Raw genomic sequence first — 21,793 nt, 5'->3', positions numbered from 1 at the left:
GCTGAGAGATTAAAGGAAAACTAAGTGATTTCATCTGCCCTACCGTCAGTCTCAGGTTCCGCGGGCGCAGCAGACGGCATGGTCTTCCACTTCTCCCGGGCCCTGGCCAGACAGATGTCGTACAGCTCTGTGGAGGAATCACCACGTTACACCGGGAAACCCTCTCGGACTCGGGGCTGTGAGATCCGAACAGCCGATCACAGGGAGGGCTACGTCCGTAACGGTAAGGCCTTCTGTAAACTTGCAGTCACGCCGCATCAAAGCCACGGCAGGCCAGAGAGCAGTGACTCCTGATCATTGCCAGGCCTTCTCCAAGAACTGACACTGCCCTCTAGTGGCAGGTTACTGTAACCAGCTGCAATCACACAGACATTTCTGCAGAAAAGGCCATAACATCCCTGATCGGTCCCTACTGTCAATCAAACCATATGATGCCCTACTTTTGAAATTGGAATATAGTGGACTTCCTCAGGTTTAGACCCCTATCTGTGTTTGTCTGTAGCCTCCATTTACGTTATGCAAGGAGTGAAATTCACACTGAAATTGGATTTGAAGCCTTTAGGTCTGTATGACAGACATATCCCACCAAAGAAAATATTTGTGCCAACATCTCACTTCCATTAGCGTTCTAGCTAAACAATTGCAGCATCCAAAATACAGATGTAGGAATATTCTCCACATAGGAAAGATATGATCTTAGAAACATTTTTAAGCAGCAATCAAAACATGTTGAAAAAAAATGTAATAAGGATAAAGGTTTTGTTTGGAAGCAGTAATTCTGAAAATGTTAATTGGGGTCAGATGGGAGGGACTACCTCTCTGGAAACAACAAACACACATCCAGGCCTGACGTCAGTGTCGCCTGTAATAAAGAAACTGTGTGCGTGTGTGGAGGCGGAGTGAGCTCATTGAGATGCAGCTCATTTTGGTCTTGCATTAGCAGAGCATTCATCCGTGCACCTTCACTCGTTCTCTTCAAATCGCTCTCTGGTGTCGTAATTGAATTACACAGACCACGACTAACTGTCAATTTGGAAGACCACTGTGTGTGTGTGACATTGATACATGATCTCATTGGTTTTCCTACTGTAAGAGACTAAATGGGCCGGCACAGCGGGTTGGTTTTTCGATGACTCATGCTGAAAATGAGACCTTTGGTATCTTCAGTATACTAAGCTCCCCTGCAAGAGCGTGCGCATGCAAACACGCGCAGCACTGTTCTTCTCTCACGCATGCAAACGCACGCAGCACTGTTCTTCTCTCACGCATGCAAACCCGCGCAGCACTGTTCTTCTCTCACGCATGCAAACGCATGCTTATTAGCATAATATATGTGAGTGGTTACATATACATTTGCTTTTCAAAAAAGCGCAGTCAACTAAAATAAATGAACGCAACCACTTATCACCGTCAGCTGGCCCTGGGAGGGTGTCTTACCGTGGGTGATGTTCAGCTCATTGCCCACCGCCAGGCTCCAGACCTTTCCCCTGACACTTGGGGGCACGCCCTGCCACCACAGATCTCGGACCCACCGGGTCGTACACGTGGTGCTCCAGTTGGGCAGGATCTCCTGGTTCCAGGTCTGGGCGGCGCTGCCGATCCTCTCCTCCAGCTTGCACCGGTCCTCCAGCTGCTTCCTCCTCTTTTGGGCCTCCTTGAGCTCTACGGGGGGGGGGGGGGGGGGACCAGCGAGGAAAAAGTTACACAAGCGGCCCGATCTGATGAGACCGTTTCAGAGAAAGTAGTCAAACTAGAATGGGACGGCCCGATATATTTAAAGGGCCAGATATGATCCACACACACACACCTCTCTTCTTGGCCTGAGCAACCATCTCTTCATACTGTTGTCTGTGTTTCTGAGCCTCTTCAGCAGGCTTGGCTGGTAGATTACTGTAACACACACAGAGAGAAGTGATGGTGACTGAGTGGTTGGGGCTCGGTACTTTGCATTATTCATGGTGGCTGATTTTGTTGTGTATTAGCAGAGCAGAAGAAAGGCCATGGCAAGAGTGAGTGTGACAGAGAACAAGAAGGATAGATAGATACACTGTAGAGAAATAGAGACAGAGAGAGAGAGCGAGAGAGAGAGAGGCAGAGAAAGAGAGGCATGGCCCTGTATTGACCTTTGAGAAAAACAACCGCAGACTTTTTCCCTTATTCCAAAAAGTCCCTCCTCCCACAATGACCTGTACAACCCGATTGGTCAATAAGACCAAACAAGACATTGGACAGTGACTGTAAAGAGAGTCCTCTTTGTGTAGTATGTTGAGAACCTAAGAGACAGCAGCGGTGGTTGTCTCTTATCAAGGTGTGGATTGAAGCACCCCCACCCCCCAAGGTTATACAGGACCATAAAAGCAGGGTTGTCAGAACGCCAACTGTCGGCCAATCAACGTGGGTGCTGGCAAATCCCGCCGACGCCGGTCATGTCGAAGCGCTGCCCGGCGTCGGCTGCCGGGGTACTCACGAGGGACGGTCCTCCAGGATAAGGGCTGTAGTGGAGAGAGGCTCGAAGTCCAGGTTCCTCCTCACACTCTGTCTGGCTGAAGGAGGACTGAGACTGGGTCCATCTCGGCTGCTCTTAGTTTCACATTCCTAGAGATGACAGAACACCGTTTGCAGCTTGTCAAAGACGCAATTAAAGACTGAGACAGACACATGGCTTCATTCACCCGAACGAACCACCAGGAAAGACAGAGACAAATGTGAGTCGCCGCAGCTCCACTCGATAGGACACAATGAGGCGGAGCCTGAATGCAATTTGCATGCAAATCTGTGGTCTTGTGTGATGACATGGCAGACTTGGGTGACTCTGAACTAATTCAAAATGATACGCGACTCAAATCCAACGTGGAGCGGAGGAGGACAAAAGCGAAGGGGACTGACATTTCACACTCGAACATATTTCACACACGCCACGCCTTGAGTTTGATGGTGGCCCCCCTGGGCCTCAGCGGGCCCCATCTAATTAATGTGTTCCTGTCAAGCACTGTGTGGGTTTGGTGACACCCAGCAATTAAAGGGAATAGCTTAACACGGACAGAAAGCTGACTAACTCACAGGGTGTGTGTGTGTGGTGGCACATGCAGCACATAAGTCCATAGCCTGAGTTAACAGGTAGTGTAAGAAATTTTATTTCTTCACCTGACGGACAACAAATAATTACGTTGTGATTAATAATCAATTATTAAACTACTCCACAGCCAGCACACCTATTCAGTTAGTTCTACATTCCATTTGAATCATGTGATCAGACTGTATGACATTATAAACTGACACAGGATACAGGCACATCAGGTGTCACGCAGACAGACAGGCAGACAGACAGACAGGCAGGTAGGCAGGCAGACATGCAGAATGATCATGGATATAATCGGAACATATAAGCGATTGTAAATGTTGATCTCCCTGGTGCTAAGAGGAATATATCCTATTAACTTATTAATTAGTTCCCTAAAAAGGAGGAAGAGAAACCAAAGGCTCATCGGGAACTCCAAATACATGTGTTGTCCCAGCTTTTAACCAGACGGTCTCCAAAAGGGCTTCTAGTGTCTCCTGAGCTGTTAACAATTCAGGAGGGAGACTGCAGCTCGACCAGAACAACACTGATGATCATCACAGCCAAGTCCTGGGAGCCAACTCCTCTCAAAAGAGGGACAATATTCAAATTTCCAATAGCACACACAAGTTAAAAAAAGTTACATTAATAGTTGTTGGATGTAGTGTGTTGGAAAAACGACTGTCTCTCCCTCTCATCCAGACAATCAACAACGAATGAGACAGCAAACACTTGCCGAATGGTACAGGTGTAAGGATACAAGTGAAATGAATGAATTGAATGAATACTAGTACTTCTCCCTCTGTTACGGTTGAGAGGTGAGCACGAAAAAGACTCTGTGGGTGTGATTTTTAGAAATTGCATATTTAGAAAATCCTAAACTTCTGAAATATTCTCAGTTCCTGTGACGTGACAAAGCAACACATTCATGGTGTCAAAAAAAAAAAAAACATCACCGCATCGTCCAGACCACAGAGAAAAATCTTCAACATCGAAAAACAGAAAGAGCTCCGAATTCTCACCAACAAATTTAGAGATGAGAAATCTAAGTGGGAGAAAGGGACAGGTGAAAGAGAGATGTTTTAACCGCAGGCGTGAAACCAAAGGAAATTTGGCCAGAACAATGTGCCGGTGTAATCGGTGATATGAATTGGTACTATGCGTGACTCAGGGTTGGTGTCGCCGCTCAGAACCCGGGTCGGGAACAGACGGAGGTGTCACTACACAGCTGCTGAGTCAAAAGAGGGAGGGGGGGAAAGGGGGGGGGGGGGTTGAGACAGGAAGGAGGAGACGGAGGAGTCTTGTTTTACGCTACTTTTTCTTGAGACGTATGGAAGAAGACTTTAAGACGCTAGTTTATTTTGTTGCGATAGCCCTCTGACATCAATGGCTCAAGGCCTTCCAAGGCAGCGTGGCGCCACATTTTCCATACAGCGCCCCGGAGTTTTGCATAAGCGAAAACAATTATGTCGGAGATGTATCAGGTTTTCTCTTCCCGGCACACGTATATTGCTTGATTTTTCCCTGTGACGGGTGTCCACAATCCTGAGTGGTACGTCTCGAACACACCAGGGCAAATTCAAACGCCATGGAAATGATTATGCAAACCAGCATAAGTCCGTTGAGCGTTTTATTCTCTCTCTCCTAATTTAAACAAGCCATTAGACTCCAGGTCATTAGGCCCCCCCCCCCTCCTTCCAAGTGATCAATGTGGCACTACGTAAAGCATTGTCACACTGCCTCAGAAATCAAGGTCAGCATCACTCTCAGCCTACAGGGTTTCCCAGGGCTTTACTGGGCCGGTGTTGGTGACATGATTCATGCTTACACAGCCCCTTCATTTAACTGACACATACACACACAGACTTTTCCTATCAACAAACTGCCTGTTGGTATCATGTACAGACACTTCATTATAACATGGCACTGTGGTCAGTAGATCAGTGCTTACTATGCCAGGACAGAAGATCAGATTACCCAGACCACCGCCATGTTAGAATGAATGACTTTGGAGTTCAGAGGTCAATATGACTGCATTCTAATTGAAATGGAGCCCAGGCTTGTCCTGTCAGCATGTAAAATAAGACGACCTCTAACAGCAGATACTGGTTCACTGTCAAAGAATGTACTACACAATGAAGTCTGTGAATGCAGAAACCGACTCACTGTCAAAGGCTGTACCACACGATAAAGGCTGTACCACACGATAAAGGCTGTACCACACGATAAAGGCTGTACCACACGATAAAGGCTGTACCACACGATAAAGGCTGTACCACACGATAAAGGCTGTACCACACGATAAAGGCTGTACCACACGATAAAGGCTGTACCACACGATAAAGGCTGTACCACACGACAAAGGCTGTACCACACGACAAAGGCTGTACCACACGACAAAGGCTGTACCACACGACAAAGGCTGTACCACACGACAAAGGCTGTACCACACGACAAAGGCTGAGACAGCAGAAACCGGCTCACTGAGGTGAATACAGGTGAGAGGGCTTTAGGAAAAGTTCTGCCAGCTACCCAGAGGATGTGGGGGGCGGGGGGGTTTAAAACCTGTGAGTCGGCACTACTGAAAGAATGGGAGGCAGCGAGCACAAGGGCAAAACGAGGGGTGAGGGGAAGTGGTAATCTGGCAGCTCTACAGCAGCAGTGCTGGAGCCACCAGCAAGGTGAAATGAAATGACACAGGATGTGTACACGTGACTGGGAGTGAGGGGAATGGAAAACTGTAAAGTGAACAAAAGTGTTTCATTAATGATTATGGCCACAGTCTTGCTACCCAACTGGTTTGAATTATTTATCAGACCATCTTTTCTAAAGATGTTAGCTATACACTAGAAACTAAGCGAGAGAAAAATCTGATGCAGGGAGATCTTTTCTCACCCCTCACTATAAAAGTTCAGCGAAGTCAGGGCTAATAGGCGAAGGAAAATGCCCGTTTCCACATCTGTGCTCCCACTACTCGTCAGTCAACGAAGAGGCTAATCGAGTGCTCCAATTAGTACCAAAGAGGACCACACCTTTATAAAAACGGACAATGTTACACCACTTACCCAAACCTAATCGTACTGAAGCATCCACAATCACATAGAACAAACCTAAACCTGGGCTCAGAAGTAGCCTAGCATTCCGGAAATCCCTATGACACGAACTAACAACTCCTGCTACATGTCCTACTAAATTAGCCTAACATCTCACTGCCACTGTTAAGCAGGAAGTGTGTGTGTTTAGACGCTCCAGGGTTACTCATCTCCAGGGGAACCAGCATGGGTAAACCCAGGCCGGTATTTCCTTGGCACGTCTGCCTGCTCTGATGTCACTGGGAAGAGGAGAAACAAGCCTGGCAATAATGAAACAAACAGCAGGTCCTTGGCATGGACTGAGAATGGCCTCTGAGGACATCGTCCACGTGGTTCAGTACTGACCAACCGCAATGCTCCAGTTAACTGGCATGCAGGGTTAACTGAGGCAGACAAACTGGAGGACTTTCCATTCCAGGGGGCCGGGAAGTGTGTTTGAGATCACAGCGGGAACCAATACCACTGCAGGGCTCGTTGCCAGATCACTTGTTTCCACTGAGTTCCACATCCGCTGGTCGGGGGTCGTGTCCAGGACATTTTCCTATCAACACCACGTAGAGCATGGCTGAATGGGCCGAAAGAAAAGTCAAAACAGCGGGTGGGGTGGGGGGGGGGGGGGGTGTTGAAGGTAGCTGGCCAGGGACAAACGTGCGTGTGTAAAAACAGAAGACATTTAGTCGGTCACTGGCCTCAGCGTGGGAAGATCAGTCCAGACGGTCAACCCTGAACCAGAGAGGGACCAATGACCGTGACCAATACAGACAGTAAACACTCAGACCCACCCAGCAACCTCTCTCTGTTTGGAAGGAAGAGAGAACGTCCCCAAATGTGACATGACGGTCGACACTCTTTCCATACAGTCAGGAAGGCATTTTAACGTCTCTGATTATTCCAGGTTTATGTCGTTGAGACTATTCAGACTACTGTGACTATTCGTCTACATCCGATCACCAAGTATCTTTAGTCTGAAAAGACGCATTTAGAACAAGGACACGCTGTAACGGAAAGCGCAGCAAGGAAACCCAGGCTCCCTGCTCGGTCGGACCTAAATATTTCAGCACTTTTCGCATCCCACAGACGGGACCAGCTAATGACACTTTTGCAACAGAAAGACGAGTCCGCCGCGGAGAGACAACGGAACTGTTTTTACAACGGTGTTGAATAATGAGAAAATCCAGTAAGAAACAGACGAGACATCAGAGGCTGGTAAATGACCATTCAGACAGGGGTCCAACTGGGAAAGGGCAGGATGAGGAGCCCTCCTGTCCTCTATGCCCTCCTGACTGTCAAAGTCAATCTATTCTTTTCTTCCCACTTCTTCATTCTTTCCTCTCAGACAGGCAGAGAGAGACGAGAGACAGCTGTACTCGTGCCCTCACCTCCGGAGTCGACACACACACCAACACACACAAAACACACACACACTTCACTCACCATGAACGCTGCGGTTCCGTAAAGCCACCCAGACCAACCCAGGAGGGGGAGGGGCGGTGAGTTCGGGGGTGGGTGGGGGGTGGGGGTTAACCTCCTTACAGCGCCATAGCTGCTCCTCTGGTACCGGCTCCAACGCGGACAGAGTCGGAGGGAGTCGGAGCAGGCAGGCTAACGGGACACACCCGGAGACAAAACAGCTGCTGCATCGTACCGCCGAGCCGCTCTCGCCCTCTACCCCCGCATCAGAACAGAGGATCGGCCCCCTCCCTCTCACCGTGCGTGCGTGCGCGAGCTGGGGATCCAGCGCTCCTCTGCTCTATTAGTCACCGTGGCTACGCTGAAAGGAGCTTGCCGATCCACTGTGACCAGCCAGCCACTCTAATCAACACCAGAGTGATGGATGTGGGCTCAGCTACTCCTAATTCTCTGCTAGAATAGTGCATCTCCTCTGCGCTCTGACAGCGATGCCTCGGGTCGTTCACTGGGTGGAGATTTTCCACAACCCCCCCCCCCCCCCTCACTCTCCATCTCCTACTCCATTTTCACTTGCTCTCTCCACATTAAAGCCGGTATGTACAGAGGTCTCAGCTTGGTTGTGAAACGCGGTGAATCGGTGAGTGCCTGGATTCCCAGGTACAAAAACGTGGCAAAGATGAAGATGGGGAGGGCCCGACCACAGCGTAACAGGGAGCAGGGATTGGTTGCTACCCTGGTGGGGCGGGGCCATGAAACACAGACCTCTAGGAACAACAGATAAAACTCCCACAGGGAATATTGTTCAGTATGAGCTTTAGTAGCTTTTAATCAAAGGCAAACGCTAAATCTATTATGATCCACACAGGCAAACAGCGACTGTGTCTGACGTGCGAAATAAGAAGTCAAGCAAATTACAAGAAGAATGCAGACAGAGAAGTAAAGCCTGACAATTGAAATACAGGCCGAGCATTCCAAACATGCTAAAAAGTCAGCCAGGCAAGGGGTGACAGTGTAACAAAACAGAAGCAGAGGAGCGGTAGACTGACAAGACCGAGAACGCGGACGCCAGCGGTTGGCGTGGTGAGACAATATGTCCCAGGCAGTGCTACCTGAGCCCTGGCCCCGTGGACATGGTTACCGCCGGGGATGAAAATGCCTCAGGTTGGATGAAGGTAAACAGGTGGATGTGCAGAACTCACCTGGCTCAGGTTTCCGTCCACACCACTGAGATGACCACACGGTGGGCTGGCATTTGGCAAGGACTTCACAACCCAACACTATAATCAGGCGCTGGTATGACTCGTCTTGTGTTTCAGAAGATTTGATATGATAAGTCTCTTTGTGACATGAAGCAGCTGTATTTAAAAATAACATGTAACAAGCAAATGAAAAACTGGAATTTCAGAGCACATTGACGCTAAATAATTCAGCAACAATGTGGAAAGGAACACCCCAATATATCGTCAAGAAATTCTCTCTACATTTTTTCTGCTTCAGGAGACAGGCCTGTATTTGCAGACAATGTACTTTTTTTAGGGTTTTTAAATTGTCAGCTTGGCGGTGTCAGATGACGGTTCACAGCAACACGGTAGTCAGGAACAAACACGGTACGTGTGATGTTTACAGGCAAATGATTGGCACCAAAGGCTGGCCTGGTTAACCTTGAACGCTACAGACTAATTAGTCAAGCTTGTTTCCTGAAAGGCCTCTTAAAGTCTGCCATCAACCCAAGAAGCAGTGTACCAATAAAACTGAGGTGAAAATGTGAAGGATTGTATTTAAGAAAAAAAAAAAGCACAATTTCGCTCCATCGAGCTAGAGTAAACAGAGAAGCTATAGTTCTATAGGAAACCCCCCAGGAAGACAGAGGAGTGATGGGGGCACATTGCAGGCTTTAAGGCTGAAATACCGACAGGTATTATATAAACACATGTTCCTACACAGACAAGCTGCATAATAACCCCCCCCCACACCCCCTTCAGACCATTATCGCAGCTGAAACAAATAAATAAATGTCTCTACTGTAAAACACCATGTGGCATTGATAGCAGTCAGATACATTCTGCTGTTAAAATTGACTACATGGTGTAAACAGGATGATGATAGGATACTATGAAGAAAATCTTCACAACGTGAAGTTAATATGACAGGAAGATTTGCCAGTTGATGTCAGAAATATCTACTACGGCACTGAAGCCTAGCCAACGTCAGAGTTCATGCCAGTTAGCTAGCTTAAGTCTACACACACACACACACAATCTTATGATGGAGGTCCTTCACTTCAAAAGCTTCTCAAAGAAAATGTGCTTAACTACCTGATTGTTTACTTCTAAATAATGTCATATTCCTTGTTGCTGAAGACCAAGCCTCTGGTCTGAATTCAATCACGACCACGAGCAGGCGTGAACACTTGGTCGCGTTTGTGTCAGCGAGATCGGTTGCCCTTTGAGATGATTCCACACTTGGTTCAGACAACATAGCAACGGTTGATGGACTAGATCAAACTTCTGGATTTGCATTTAGCGCCATTCTGTTAACGCTTCGCATCCTAACCACGGCTACGAGGATGTGACATCACTACAGTACACGTGTGTGTGTGTGTGTGTGTGTGTGAGTGTGAGTGTGAGTGTGAGTGTGAGTGTGAGTGTGAGTGTGAGTGTGAGTGTGAGTGTGAGTGTGAGTGTGAGTGTGAGTGTGAGTGTGAGTGTGAGTGTGAGTGTGAGTGTGAGTGTGAGTGTGAGAGAGAGAGAGAGAGAGAGAGAGAGAGAGAGAGAGAGAGAGAGAGAGAGAGAGAGAGAGAGAGAGAGAGAGAGAGAGAGAGAGAGAGAGAGAGAGAGAGAGAGAGAGAGAGAGAGAGAGAGAGAGAGAGAGAGAGAGAGAGAGAGAGAGAGAGAGAGAGAGAGAGAGAGAGAGAGGGAGAGAGAGAGAGAGAGAGAGAGAGAGAGAGAGAGAGAGAGAGAGAGAGAGAGAGAGAGAGAGAGAGAGAGAGAGAGAGAGAGAGAGAGAGAGAGAGAGAGAGAGAGAGAGAGAGAGAGAGAGAGAGAGAGAGAGAGAGAGAGAGAGAGAGAGAGAGAGAGAGAGAGAGATTAATACAGTGGGCGGGTGGGTGTGTGTGTGAAAGAAACCGGATGTCAGTGCATCGACTTTGACACACATTCGGCCGAGCTGCCCCGCGGAGAAAACCACGCAATTCTCAAAGACAGAAGATAAAAGTAATAACCTGGCCCCTGTGTAAATAACGGATTCCACACGTTATCACCCTGCAGGTAACAATCTAACCAACAGCCCTGTGACCTGGAGGCCTGGGCTGGATACGTCGTTGTCAGTATGCATGGTAGAAATAATATGCGTGCATTCATTGCAAGTTGCTTTGGAGAAAATGTAGAGGCCCTTTTCATGGTACGATTTCATGTGTGCATGCGCGTGTGGTACCTTGAGCATTTTCACCGAGCCCTCTTTAGCGGAGACTTTCCCAAACAGCTTCCAGCCAGGATCCTTCTGCTCCAGTGGCCCAGGCTCCTTGCCCTTCCTGGCAAACAGACTCCTTAGAGAGAGAAAAAAAACAAACAAAAAGAAAGCAAAAGAGGGTGAGCGAGAGAGAGCAGGAGAGAAATAACATTGAAACTAGGGCATAAAAGCCAGAACTCATATTGGCCCCATTTACTAGGTCACCCGGAGGCTACAAACAGTGACACTACAGTGTGTGTGTAGGTCTGTTGCGTGTTTGTTTCCATCCCTGGCTGGGCTGATGCACAACACAACACACAACCAAAACCGGTGGAATAAATAGAACACTAAAGCTCCAGTGAGACAGAGTTCATCACTGGGACCCGACACCACTCGCAAGGCCATTCATTCCATCACGCTTTCTACTCTACCTGGAGTCCAGTCACAAACAACCACGGCAACTGATCTTGGTATCGGCTATGCAAGACATTGCAGATGTATAGCCTAGGCGACGTGATAACGTTACTGTGGATTCGAAGCGTACCAGCTCAACCCGGTGTGCTTTTACCATCCCATGAAATCCATAACTTGTTTTATCTGCAGCTTAATAAACAGTATGCTTCCCTGAGTCGTCGAGAGAAGACCACAATACAGTCACTGGGAGATTTCAAGTTCAGTATGATACAGTGGGGAGAATAAGTATTTGATAACCTGCCGATTTTGCAGGTTTTCCCACTTACAAAGCATGTAGTAGTCAGTAATTTTTATCATAGGTACTCTTCAACTGTGAGTGACGGAATCTAAAACAAAAATCCAGAAAATCACATTGTATGATTTTTAGGTGAATCATTTGAATTTTATTGCATGACATAAGTATTTGATACGTTAGAAAAGCAGAACTTTATATTTTGTACAGAAACCTTTGTTTGCCATTACAGAGATCATGTTTCCTGTAGTTCTTGACCAGGTTTGCACACACTGCAGCAGGGATTTTGGCCCACTCCTCCATACAGACCTTCTCCAGATCCTTCAGGTTTCGGGGCTGTTGCTGGGCAATACAGACTTTCAGCTCCCTCCAAAGATGTTCTATTGGGTTCAGGTCTGGAGACTGGCTAGGCCACTCCAGGACCTTGAGATGCTTCTTACAGAGCCACTCCTTAGTTGCCCTGGCTGTGTGTTTCGGGTCGTTGTCATGCTGGAAGACCCAGCCACGACCCATCTTCAATGCTCTTACTGAGGGAAGGAGGTTGTTGGCCAAGATCTCGCGAGACATGGTCCCATCCATCCTCCCCTCAATACGGTGCAATCGTCCTGTCGCCTTTGCAGAAAAGCATCCCCAAAGAATGATTTTTCCACCTCCATGCTTCACGGTTGGGATGGTGTTCTTGGGGTTGTACTCATCCTTCTTCTTCCTCCAAACACAGCGAGTGGAGTTTAGACCAAAAAGCTCTATTTTTGTCTCATCAGACCACATGACCTTCTCCCATTCCTCCCCTGGATCATCCAGATGGTCATTGGCAAACTTCAGGGCCTGGACATGCACTGGCTTGAGTAGGGGGACCTTGCGTGCGCTGCAGGATTTTAATCCATGACGGCGCAGTGTATTACTAATGGTTCTTTGAGACTGTGGTCCCAGCTCTCTTCAGGTCATTGACCAGGTCCTGCCATGTAGTTCTGGGCTGATCCCTCACCTTCTTCATGATCACTGATGCCCCACGAGGTGAGATCTTGCATGGAGCCCCAGACCGAGGGAGATTGACCATCATCTTGAACTTCTTCCATTTTCTAATAATTACACCAACAGTTGTTGCCTTCTCACCAAGCTGCTTGCCTATTGTCCTGTAGCCCATCTCAGCCTTGTGCAGGTCTACAAATTTATCCCTGATGTCCTTACACAGCTCTCTGGTCTTGGCCATTGTGGAGAGGTTGGAGTCTGTTTGATTGAGTGTGTGGACAGGTGTCTTTTATACAGGTAATGAGTTCAAACAGGTGCAGTTAATACAGGTAATGGAGAACAGGAGGGCTTCTTAAAAAAAAACTAACAGGTCTGTGAGAGCTGGAATTCTTGTTGGTAGTACTGGTTGGTAGGTGATCAAATACTTATGTCATGCAATAAAATGCTAATTAATTACATAAAAATCATACAATGTGATTTTCTGGATTTTTGTTTTAGATTCCGTCACTCACAGTTGAAGTGTACCTATGATAGAAATTAGACCTCTACATGCTTTGTAAGTAGGAAAACCTGCAGAATCGGCAGTGTATCAAATACTTGTTCTCCCCACTGTATATTATGCTATCAATATCTTCATGTAAAAAAGGTATTTACAACAGAATTTCTTACATGAAAAGAAATTGCAGTCATCATCTGAGAAAGTCACAAATATCGAAAGTCTTTCAATATCAACAGGATTTTTAAACCTGATATCAGTATGATATTGCTTTTTACATTTTTTACCTGAGCACCAGAGTTCCCTAGCAGCTAGCTAGACTTAAACTGGAGAAAACAAACTAGCACACGAATGTTTTATAAATATAACAAGTGCACATGGCCTTTAAATCCACTACCTATACACTGTAAAGGTACTGTGAAATGGTAACGTTAAAGCCACCCAATAATTTATGAACACAAAGCTTACTGACCTCAGAATGAAGACGCTGTATAACGCTGGTCAGGAGAGCCTGTTGACACCCGTTCTCTGACACGAACACAGAGAGCAACCCAGACAGGCAGCCGACAGGCCGTGTCAATGATTGAATTAAAAACGGCAAAGTGAGTTACATCAGAACCGGCTGGTCAGTCTACTGCCAGACTCCAGAGAATACAGAAGGTTAAAGACAGCCAGCTTTAACCGTTTTGACCCCTGACCCAGTCATTGTTACCAAACCTAAAAACAGGTCGCTGCTTCAAGCCTTACGAAGTATCCAGGTGGTTGTCACTTAGAATGGTTGCCATGACCAACAATAACCCAACCAGGAAGTTGACAACGAGACATTAGTACCATCTCTGCTTCAAAGCACGCCGCAGTAGACAAGGCAAACAACTGAAAGCCGGTTCAAAGTAATCGTTAGCAACAGACATTGACTGGGATCTCCTTGATGTTTTCATAAAAGACGAGACAGCGGGACCTGCTGCTTCTCAGAGGGTGCAGGGATGATGATGGGAGTGATATCGAACAGGAAGAGAGTCAACCAGGTAGCCAGGTGATATATTAGCTACAAGCCGTGTCAGAATATAAACATTCTTTGCTTTCATTTGCCTTTGTGACAAAGGACCCAGTAAAGGTCCATGAGATTCATCCAGCGACCCGCCTGACATCTGGTCCTCCATTGTAGCCTACAGAGAATCCAGACCCTTGACCGGCCAATCATTTGAGACCAGAGTTAAGAGTTTTCAACAAATCACAACCTGTTGACACATTTCTTGTACGCAAAATAATCTGACAACCAGAACTAGAGTTAGAAACTATTAACTGAAATCCCTGCCAGTTTCCAATAAGTATGCGCTCCAGACACCCCCTTGCCTTCTGTAATTCAACACATGCAAACCCAGACAAATCCAAGATCGGCCCATGAAAAAAGAAAATATCTTATTGTCGGTTATCACACTCCACATGGTCTGATAGACACTACAACTGTTTGTCGCGTTCGTCCAACAAGATGTGGACTAAAACGTTTCAAGAGGCTCCAGCTGCAGTAGTTCTAACATTTAAGGATTGGTTAACATGCTGAAGACAAGTGACGTGCCAATATTTAGCTAGTATGACCACAATCCACAACATATTCCCTCCATCTGATTGTGTCTAACGGGAATGCAGACCCTGTGTGGTGCATGTTGGCACCTTTAACATGAGGGCACTCGTCACAGTTATGCCTAAATGCTTCCAACTTTTATCCACTCTGCCTCACAAGCAATGACGGAAGACATCATATGGTCGACGGATACTGATATGATCTGACAACAAAGTGGAGAAAAAAAAAAACATGCCCCTAAACATTTTATAAAAGTCGCGAGAATGAAAAAGGTTTAGGTCACTGATCTGTCAAACATTAACTTCTAATCTCGATTGTCACCTGGAACATTCATCACACAACTTTCCATTCCCTTCTTCACTGGTTCATTCTTTACAGTTCAAAGTCGGAAAGCTTGGCCTAAACATGAAAGACAGGTTGTCTAACATTAATGTGGGGCAAAGGGAATATGGTTGTTGGTGGGTCTTGGATCAAACAAATCACCTAGGGCAAATAATTAGACTTGTTCCTATGCCATGTCAAACCGAGGGCAAATTATTAGACTTCCTGGGTCATTAATAATGCTAACGTAGTTACAGAAACATCCACGGTTATCACTGCTGTATTTCAAAGGCTCTTGTGCAGAGTTCATCTCTGAAGCCGGACCGCTAAGTCTGCCATCTATGAATGGCTATAGTGCAGATGACTACAACTTCACACGAAAAGACGTGACTGAGGCAAAGTACATGTTGTTAAGGTTCGGAAAACAAGCCAAGTTTGAACAGCACCTCCAGTCAATCTGAGAAACACTCAAGTTTTCAGAAGTGACACTGTATTTAATTAGGCCATTTGGGAGTAAAGCTCCAGGGCCCATTTTCTCAGCTGTTAGTGAAACCACGTGTGCAATTGTGACACCTGAATGACAGCGTGCTGCGGAACATCGCCTAGAGACGCAAACCCCAGGATGGGTTGAATTCAAACTCCCCATGAGGTAAATACAACAGATAGACCATACAGCGCAACCTGAAAATGACTAAATACCAGCCAGGATTTACACAGATACACAATCAAGTTGAAAAAAAACATTTGACTTGGGTCAGACTTCCCATAGTTTGAATATGGAAATAGCCTTTACTGAGAATGAGAAATTAAAAGACAAAACCAGACAAAAACACAAAGTTGAAACCTTTCCTGGAACATTGCATATGAGACAAGATTGGAAAGAAGCCTAAACCTCTGAACTCAGTTTCTGTAAAATAACATTTTGTTTTCAGTGACCTGCTTATCTTAAAGATGCCTTCTGGGATTTTAAGCACAACAAATTCTTATGCTAATCTGCAAACTGGATTTGTAACAAACCACATGAATGGCAACCAAAAAAAATGTAATACAAAACAGCTGTATACACAACAAAAACAGGTGACCCACTACACAACATAAAACAAAGACAGGGGACCCACTACACAACATAAAACAAAGACAGGGGACCCACTACACAACATAAAACAAAGACAGGGGACCCACTACACAACATAAAACAAAGACAGGGGACCCACTACACAACATAAAACAAAGACAGGGGACCCACTACACAACATAAAACAAAGACAGGGGACCCACTACACAACATAAAACAAAGACAGGGGACCCGTTTACAAAAACTCCACAGTCATCGGAGGGAAAGTAAATGACTAACTGAAGAGCAGCAGACAACACGGAGCCTTGAACTGCAGCAACCTTGTGACTAAACATCTTGACAGAGGAAAGCTAGAGAGCCCGCCGGGTGCTGATGGAAACCTTTGCAGACCCCAACACAGCAGCTTACCTGGCTAAAACTCAAGGTTTCCACTACAAACTAGGCCTGCACTTCTCGAAGTCCAATGAACATCCAATATAATAATAAAAAATAGAGTGGTTTTTTTTGCTGGCAGTAATCGTTTGCTGTAAGAACATTTTAGTGCAGGATTTTTCGTGCCATCTCGAGGGGGTGTTTCTACAAAACGTTCATTAGTCAACCTCCAATAATGTAGGCCTAGACTAAAAAAATTATAATACAGAAATAAAGAAAAACAACAAAGGACTGAAATCCTCAGTCTACCAGAAATGGAACAGACTACTACAGTCCAAATGTAACTGACAGAAGTAGCAGAATGTTCTGGACTTCGAGGAACATGCTATCCCACACAACAGACACACACGCGTTGCCTAAACCAAACACTTTAAAAGGGCTCACAGAGACCCAAATCAGGACAAACTGTCCCTGTTGTGTCCAGCGGTGAACTATGGGACAAGAACAGCAGGCTGATCCACTTTGAAGTGGGCAGTGCGTTTTGTGGGTAATGTGTACACACACATCATACAAGCAATGAAGGTCAGAAAAGCTCTCTGATAACATACAGACCCGTCAATGAAGAGAAGCAGCGAAGGGGCAGCCATCGTTGTTGGCCTGACGATCAACAACAAACAATCCGCCGGACCCAAAACCAGAACAAGCTCCCTACTGTTCAGAGAAGAAGCTTCTCCGACGCTCACCAGAGCACAGCAGGGCAATTCTCTCTCTCAGAATACCACAGAGAAATACCGGGACTGAAGAGAACTGGGATATGAGGCGGTTTCTCTCATTCAGTCCATTCTTAAGTCCATAGCAGTGTCGAGTGGAACAGACAGTAGAAGTCAGAGAGCGGAGACACGCACCAGCCACCAGACACAGGGAAGCCGGAGTTGTGAGTCAGAGATCTTAACCACAACCCACTCTGACACTTCCCCGCCTTTACGGATAAGAAGTCTGACAGAGAAAAATGGGAGGGGACAAGAAAGGAAGATAATTAATATGTGAGAGTTAAGAAAGAGAGAGAGAAAACAATTGAAACAAGGTAAAAGAATGGACGGGCCAGCAGGGAAAGGGGTTGTCCTCAGTGACAACGGCAACACGTGCATGAAAAAAAAAAACTTCCGAACAAATCTCACACTCTCAAATAGATGGTCACACACCCACAACACCAGCCATCTCAGGTTACACAGAGGGTGAGCACAGTGGCAAGACAAGAAACCGACATCTCAATTCAACTTTAAGAGGGGCACTGTTTGCATATGAAACAAACATTTACATTGGAAAATCAAGTACAGGAAAGAAATACTATAAAATAAACAAATCCTAGCAGTGAGAGGAGAATTTGCATACGCAAACTAGCTGCTGTGCAAACTAGCTGCTGTGCGAGAGGACGGGGAACTTCAGTACACAGGCCTTCTGTGATGGGATGTGAAACCTAAAAAAAAGAATTAGATTTAAAGGGGTTTTCAATGGAAACTCTGCCAGTGGCCAGGGTCCCTGTATGTTTTCTCATTTAAATGGGGCCCCAAAAGCCATTGTTACACTACTAAATGAATCGTACAGAACACAAATGCAACCCAGTCCATTCCCACTTGACAGTCAGCGGCACACAGACAGCCCACGGGGGGGGGCTGGGTAGAAGGGACGGCTCATGGTTGGCTTCCCTCCGTCGACGGACGACGTCACAGGACGCGACGCGACGAACGGGACAGGGTCTAAGAGCTTCAATTAGAGGAAACTACGGTTTCCCCTCGGAGCAGCCGAAATAGACCAAGCCAAAAATACACCCATTTGTTCGCCCGAGCAAAGCACACCACCTAGAGAGTGACCCCCCCCCCCCCCCACACTTTAGGTAAAAGGATTCCCTCTCCAAGTCTAATATCCCCTGACCCTACACCCAAACACACTCCTCCCCCACACTGTAAGTCTAACCCCGACAGAATGTGACCTCCACATGCTCCCACCAACACAAACAGACCTGAACGCCCTGACGGCCCGACGCGAGGTCGCACAGAGGTCGTTGGGATATAGGGCACAGTCAATGTGGGATTTACCATAATAACGTTTCCGTTATTTTTCAAGAGTGAAAAATCCCACGTGTCAAAGTGTATGCTTGTTTAGATAGCAAAAAAAAAAAAGACATCTGTTCATCAGTACACAGGAAGTCACGTTCATTCAAAGTGTGACAGGAAGCAGCCAATGGGTTTACAGTAATTCTGTCCTCTGTGTCTATGAAGGTGAGGACAACCGGAGGTTTCTTTGAGACAGAGTTTGTAAGATTGAGTGAGACGAGCTCGAGTTTGTAAGATTGAGTATCGAGCCTGTAACATCATGATCAAAAGACTATCTTAGGCTGCAATAAATAATTGAATGACTCTCTCCCTTGACAACCGGGTACGCAAACATTATTTCAAACACTATACAAAACGGCCGATTTCTAACACAGGCGTTGTGCAATATTAGAAAGAACATTATCATTCAGACATTAGCTGAACATCCATAACACCAGAGTCCAAACCTGCGTTACAAACCACTAAATCGAAATCATTATGTTCTTGGCTCATTTCCCAGTCACAAGGACTACAGCACAGCTGATATAACTAAACAGTACACCAAAAGGTCCTTCAAACATTAACTGGGGACGAAGTAGACACAGGTGTTTGAGCGCACGTTTACTTCAATGCGTCGAGGCTGAGCAAACAATATGGTAAACCAATATTAGGGGTGTGTTAGTGTCTGGGTCACCAGTCAAGGGCATTGTTAGGGGCATGCGGGAGCCAGCTATGTAGAGGACTTCTCACTCACACAGCTCCAGTGGAGGCTTCAGACCAGAACGCCTTCAACCACAACATGCTGCCGAGGTCATACAGAGAACCAGATGACGCTACCACACTCTGGGATGGTGGAGAAGTGAGCGTTGGCTTCAGAAGGTTTGCACAACAAACTTGAGCAACAAGTCATGGTGTGTGCGCACGTGTGTAAGGGGGAAGGCTCCTAAAGTTGTTTGTAAACAGACTCAAAAACATGTCAAACAGGGAGAACTTTCCCTTTTCACAATTTCATCAATTCACAAAGAAACCACTCAGACCGTCTGATAACCAATCAAACCGTCAGCACCATCATCCCATCCTCCAAGTCTGGATGCCTTTAAGCCGTATGCAGATACAAGCCTGATCTTTGAGACCCTGCATGAACTTCACCCTTTGGGTTCCTACAGTTCCTACAGGCTTATGAATAAGGAATACCTGCTGAAGAAGCTAGCCAGCGGCCCTAGTCTCCGCGGTCGGCCCTCGTCTCCTGGCCCCGGCTGTCTCCGCCGCGGGCTCCACAAATCCCCTCTGATGTCATTGCCCGGCGACGAAGACAGCGTGACGTCCGAGAAGTGGGCGGCGCAGCCCTCGTCAGTCTCCAGGGTGACGATGGCACTGGAGTCGGAGGTGACCATGAAGTCCAGGATGTCCTCGTTGGACGCCGACAGCGTGGCCGAGAGCTCCGTGCTCAAGCTCGACACACTGCACACAGAGATGTCATCGCTGCGGTTAAGGGCCCCGCCTCCGACACCGCCCATCCCTGGGGTGGTGACCGACATGCCACCAGCGCCGGACCTCGGGGCCGGGCTGAAGAGGCGCACAGAGTCGTAGCCGCTGCGGGGGAAGGTCGAGGACTTGTGGAGGCACGCGCTGTCGCCGGACTGGTCCAGAGGGAGGGTGGCGGGGCCCTGGTCGCGGGCGTCCGACCCCGGGGGGAAGCCACACTCCCCGGGACGCGGGTGGGCGTGGATGTGCTCGGGATGGCTGATCTCCAGCGTGGGAATGCCGGAGTCCTGGGAGGCCAGGCTGTGGCGGTCCTGGTCGTCGCGGCGACACAGCGGGCTTCCATAGCGCAAGGCGGAGGCTTTGTAGCTGGGCACCGACTGCTGGGAGAGGCAGGGCTCACGGTGGATCTGGACGTATGGGCCAGGGGGCGCGGTGGAATCCGTGCCGACCGTCCCGTTTTCCATTATGGTTCCAACGGACACACCTGGAACAAAACGAAGAACACTTTGAAACGGTGTTGTTAAAGGAATAATCAGTACCACTGGTGATAACGTAACATATGGGTGATTGCTGATCACTGTCAGGATAGCCTGAAAATGGTAACAACCCATTAAACATTTAAGTCATTCATGCAGCATTTCTTTATTACATTTTTTTAACATGGCATTTCTCTAAGATCATTAGCCCATGGGCTTAGTCCTCTTGACACAATTTGATTTGGCAGGTCAGTAGAGCAATGCCCCGAAACCCAGGGCTGGGATTAGCTTCTCAGCAAACCGGTCACTCCGAGCCAGAACAGCAGATCCTCCAGAAACCTGGCGACGCCTTGTCGGCCACGTGTAACCCCTCCCAGATCCTCCCATTGGCCAGGCCATCATCACAGAAACTATGAAGCGCAAACAAACAGGGAAGAGAAAGGGGCTCCGGCTAGCAAGCAGCCAGAAACCGAATCTCCAGACTGCCAGTGATGCTGTACCCATAACGCCCGCCTGGTCCCAAGCAAATTAGGCCCAGAGCTAACAGGAGTCAAGGAGAACTGGGGCTTTAAGGTTGAGGTCCAGGTGAGAGTATATTGCTCAAGAGGAAAATACAGGCCCCCGGTAGGAAGACAGGGCAAGAAAACCCAGCATCTTCTCATTGACCAGGACTGATATAAATAATTGATTTGCAAAAGTAAAAAAAGAAAAAAAGAAAAAGCGAACAGGTTCTGAAAGTGCTTCACTCGTGTGTGTGTGTGTGTGTTAGAAACAGAGAGACAGACTTTCCCTGGCAAAATACAGTAGCAATAGTCACCATGTGCTACCAGAAAAGGGGAAATGCAACAGAATGTAAAAAAAAATATTACCCTAGCACTCGTATGACTGAACTAAAATCTTACCATGAAAATCCCTTAATAATTGCTGTTCCACATTGACTAAAATGGCCTAAAGTGCCAGTCTATGTTGCAGCTTTAAACTGATCAAGAGGTTGTCATGCGAGTCTCACTTGGACTTTGCCCCATGACAGGCTGGAAACGGAGGGAGAGGGAGGCAGGCAGGCATACTAAAGTACAGGCTTATTTTAATACCCAAACCCCTGCACCAGAAGGCAGGAAATAATGAACCTCTGTAGCCATGACAACATTGATCATTATTAATGGCGATAATGTCCGGACGTTTACTGACCAAACAAATGCCTAAAAATAATT

At 47.0% G+C, this 21,793-nt stretch overlaps 1 protein-coding gene across 6 annotated transcripts in view; it reads right to left on the bottom strand.

Moving 5' to 3' along the window:
* Positions 1–21,793, bottom strand: part of tbc1d14 (TBC1 domain family, member 14) — a 31,159-nt gene that overhangs the window by 8,031 nt on the left and 1,335 nt on the right. For 4 of the 6 annotated variants that reach the window (XM_013140436.4, XM_013140435.4, XM_013140433.4 and 1 more), the window contains exons 3-8: positions 19,816–20,590; positions 10,993–11,104; positions 2,468–2,595; positions 1,808–1,890; positions 1,438–1,662; positions 44–127 (exon numbers count right to left, since the gene is read on the bottom strand). In XM_013140436.4, the coding sequence (XP_012995890.1) occupies positions 44–127; positions 1,438–1,662; positions 1,808–1,890; positions 2,468–2,595; positions 10,993–11,104; positions 19,816–20,590 (1,407 nt within the window). Of the gene's footprint in view, positions 1–43; positions 128–1,437; positions 1,663–1,807; positions 1,891–2,467; positions 2,596–7,584; positions 8,092–10,992; positions 11,105–17,140; positions 17,462–19,815; positions 20,591–21,793 lie in introns of those variants that run through there. The other 2 variants (XM_013140438.4, XM_029117375.2) reach the window with 2 other exon arrangements.

Source organism: Esox lucius, chromosome 24 (assembly GCF_011004845.1).
Source record: "Esox lucius isolate fEsoLuc1 chromosome 24, fEsoLuc1.pri, whole genome shotgun sequence".
Taxonomy (NCBI): domain Eukaryota; kingdom Metazoa; phylum Chordata; class Actinopteri; order Esociformes; family Esocidae; genus Esox; species Esox lucius.
The sequence above is the reverse complement of the archived record's forward strand: the minus strand, read 5'-3'. Positions and strand labels throughout refer to the sequence as shown.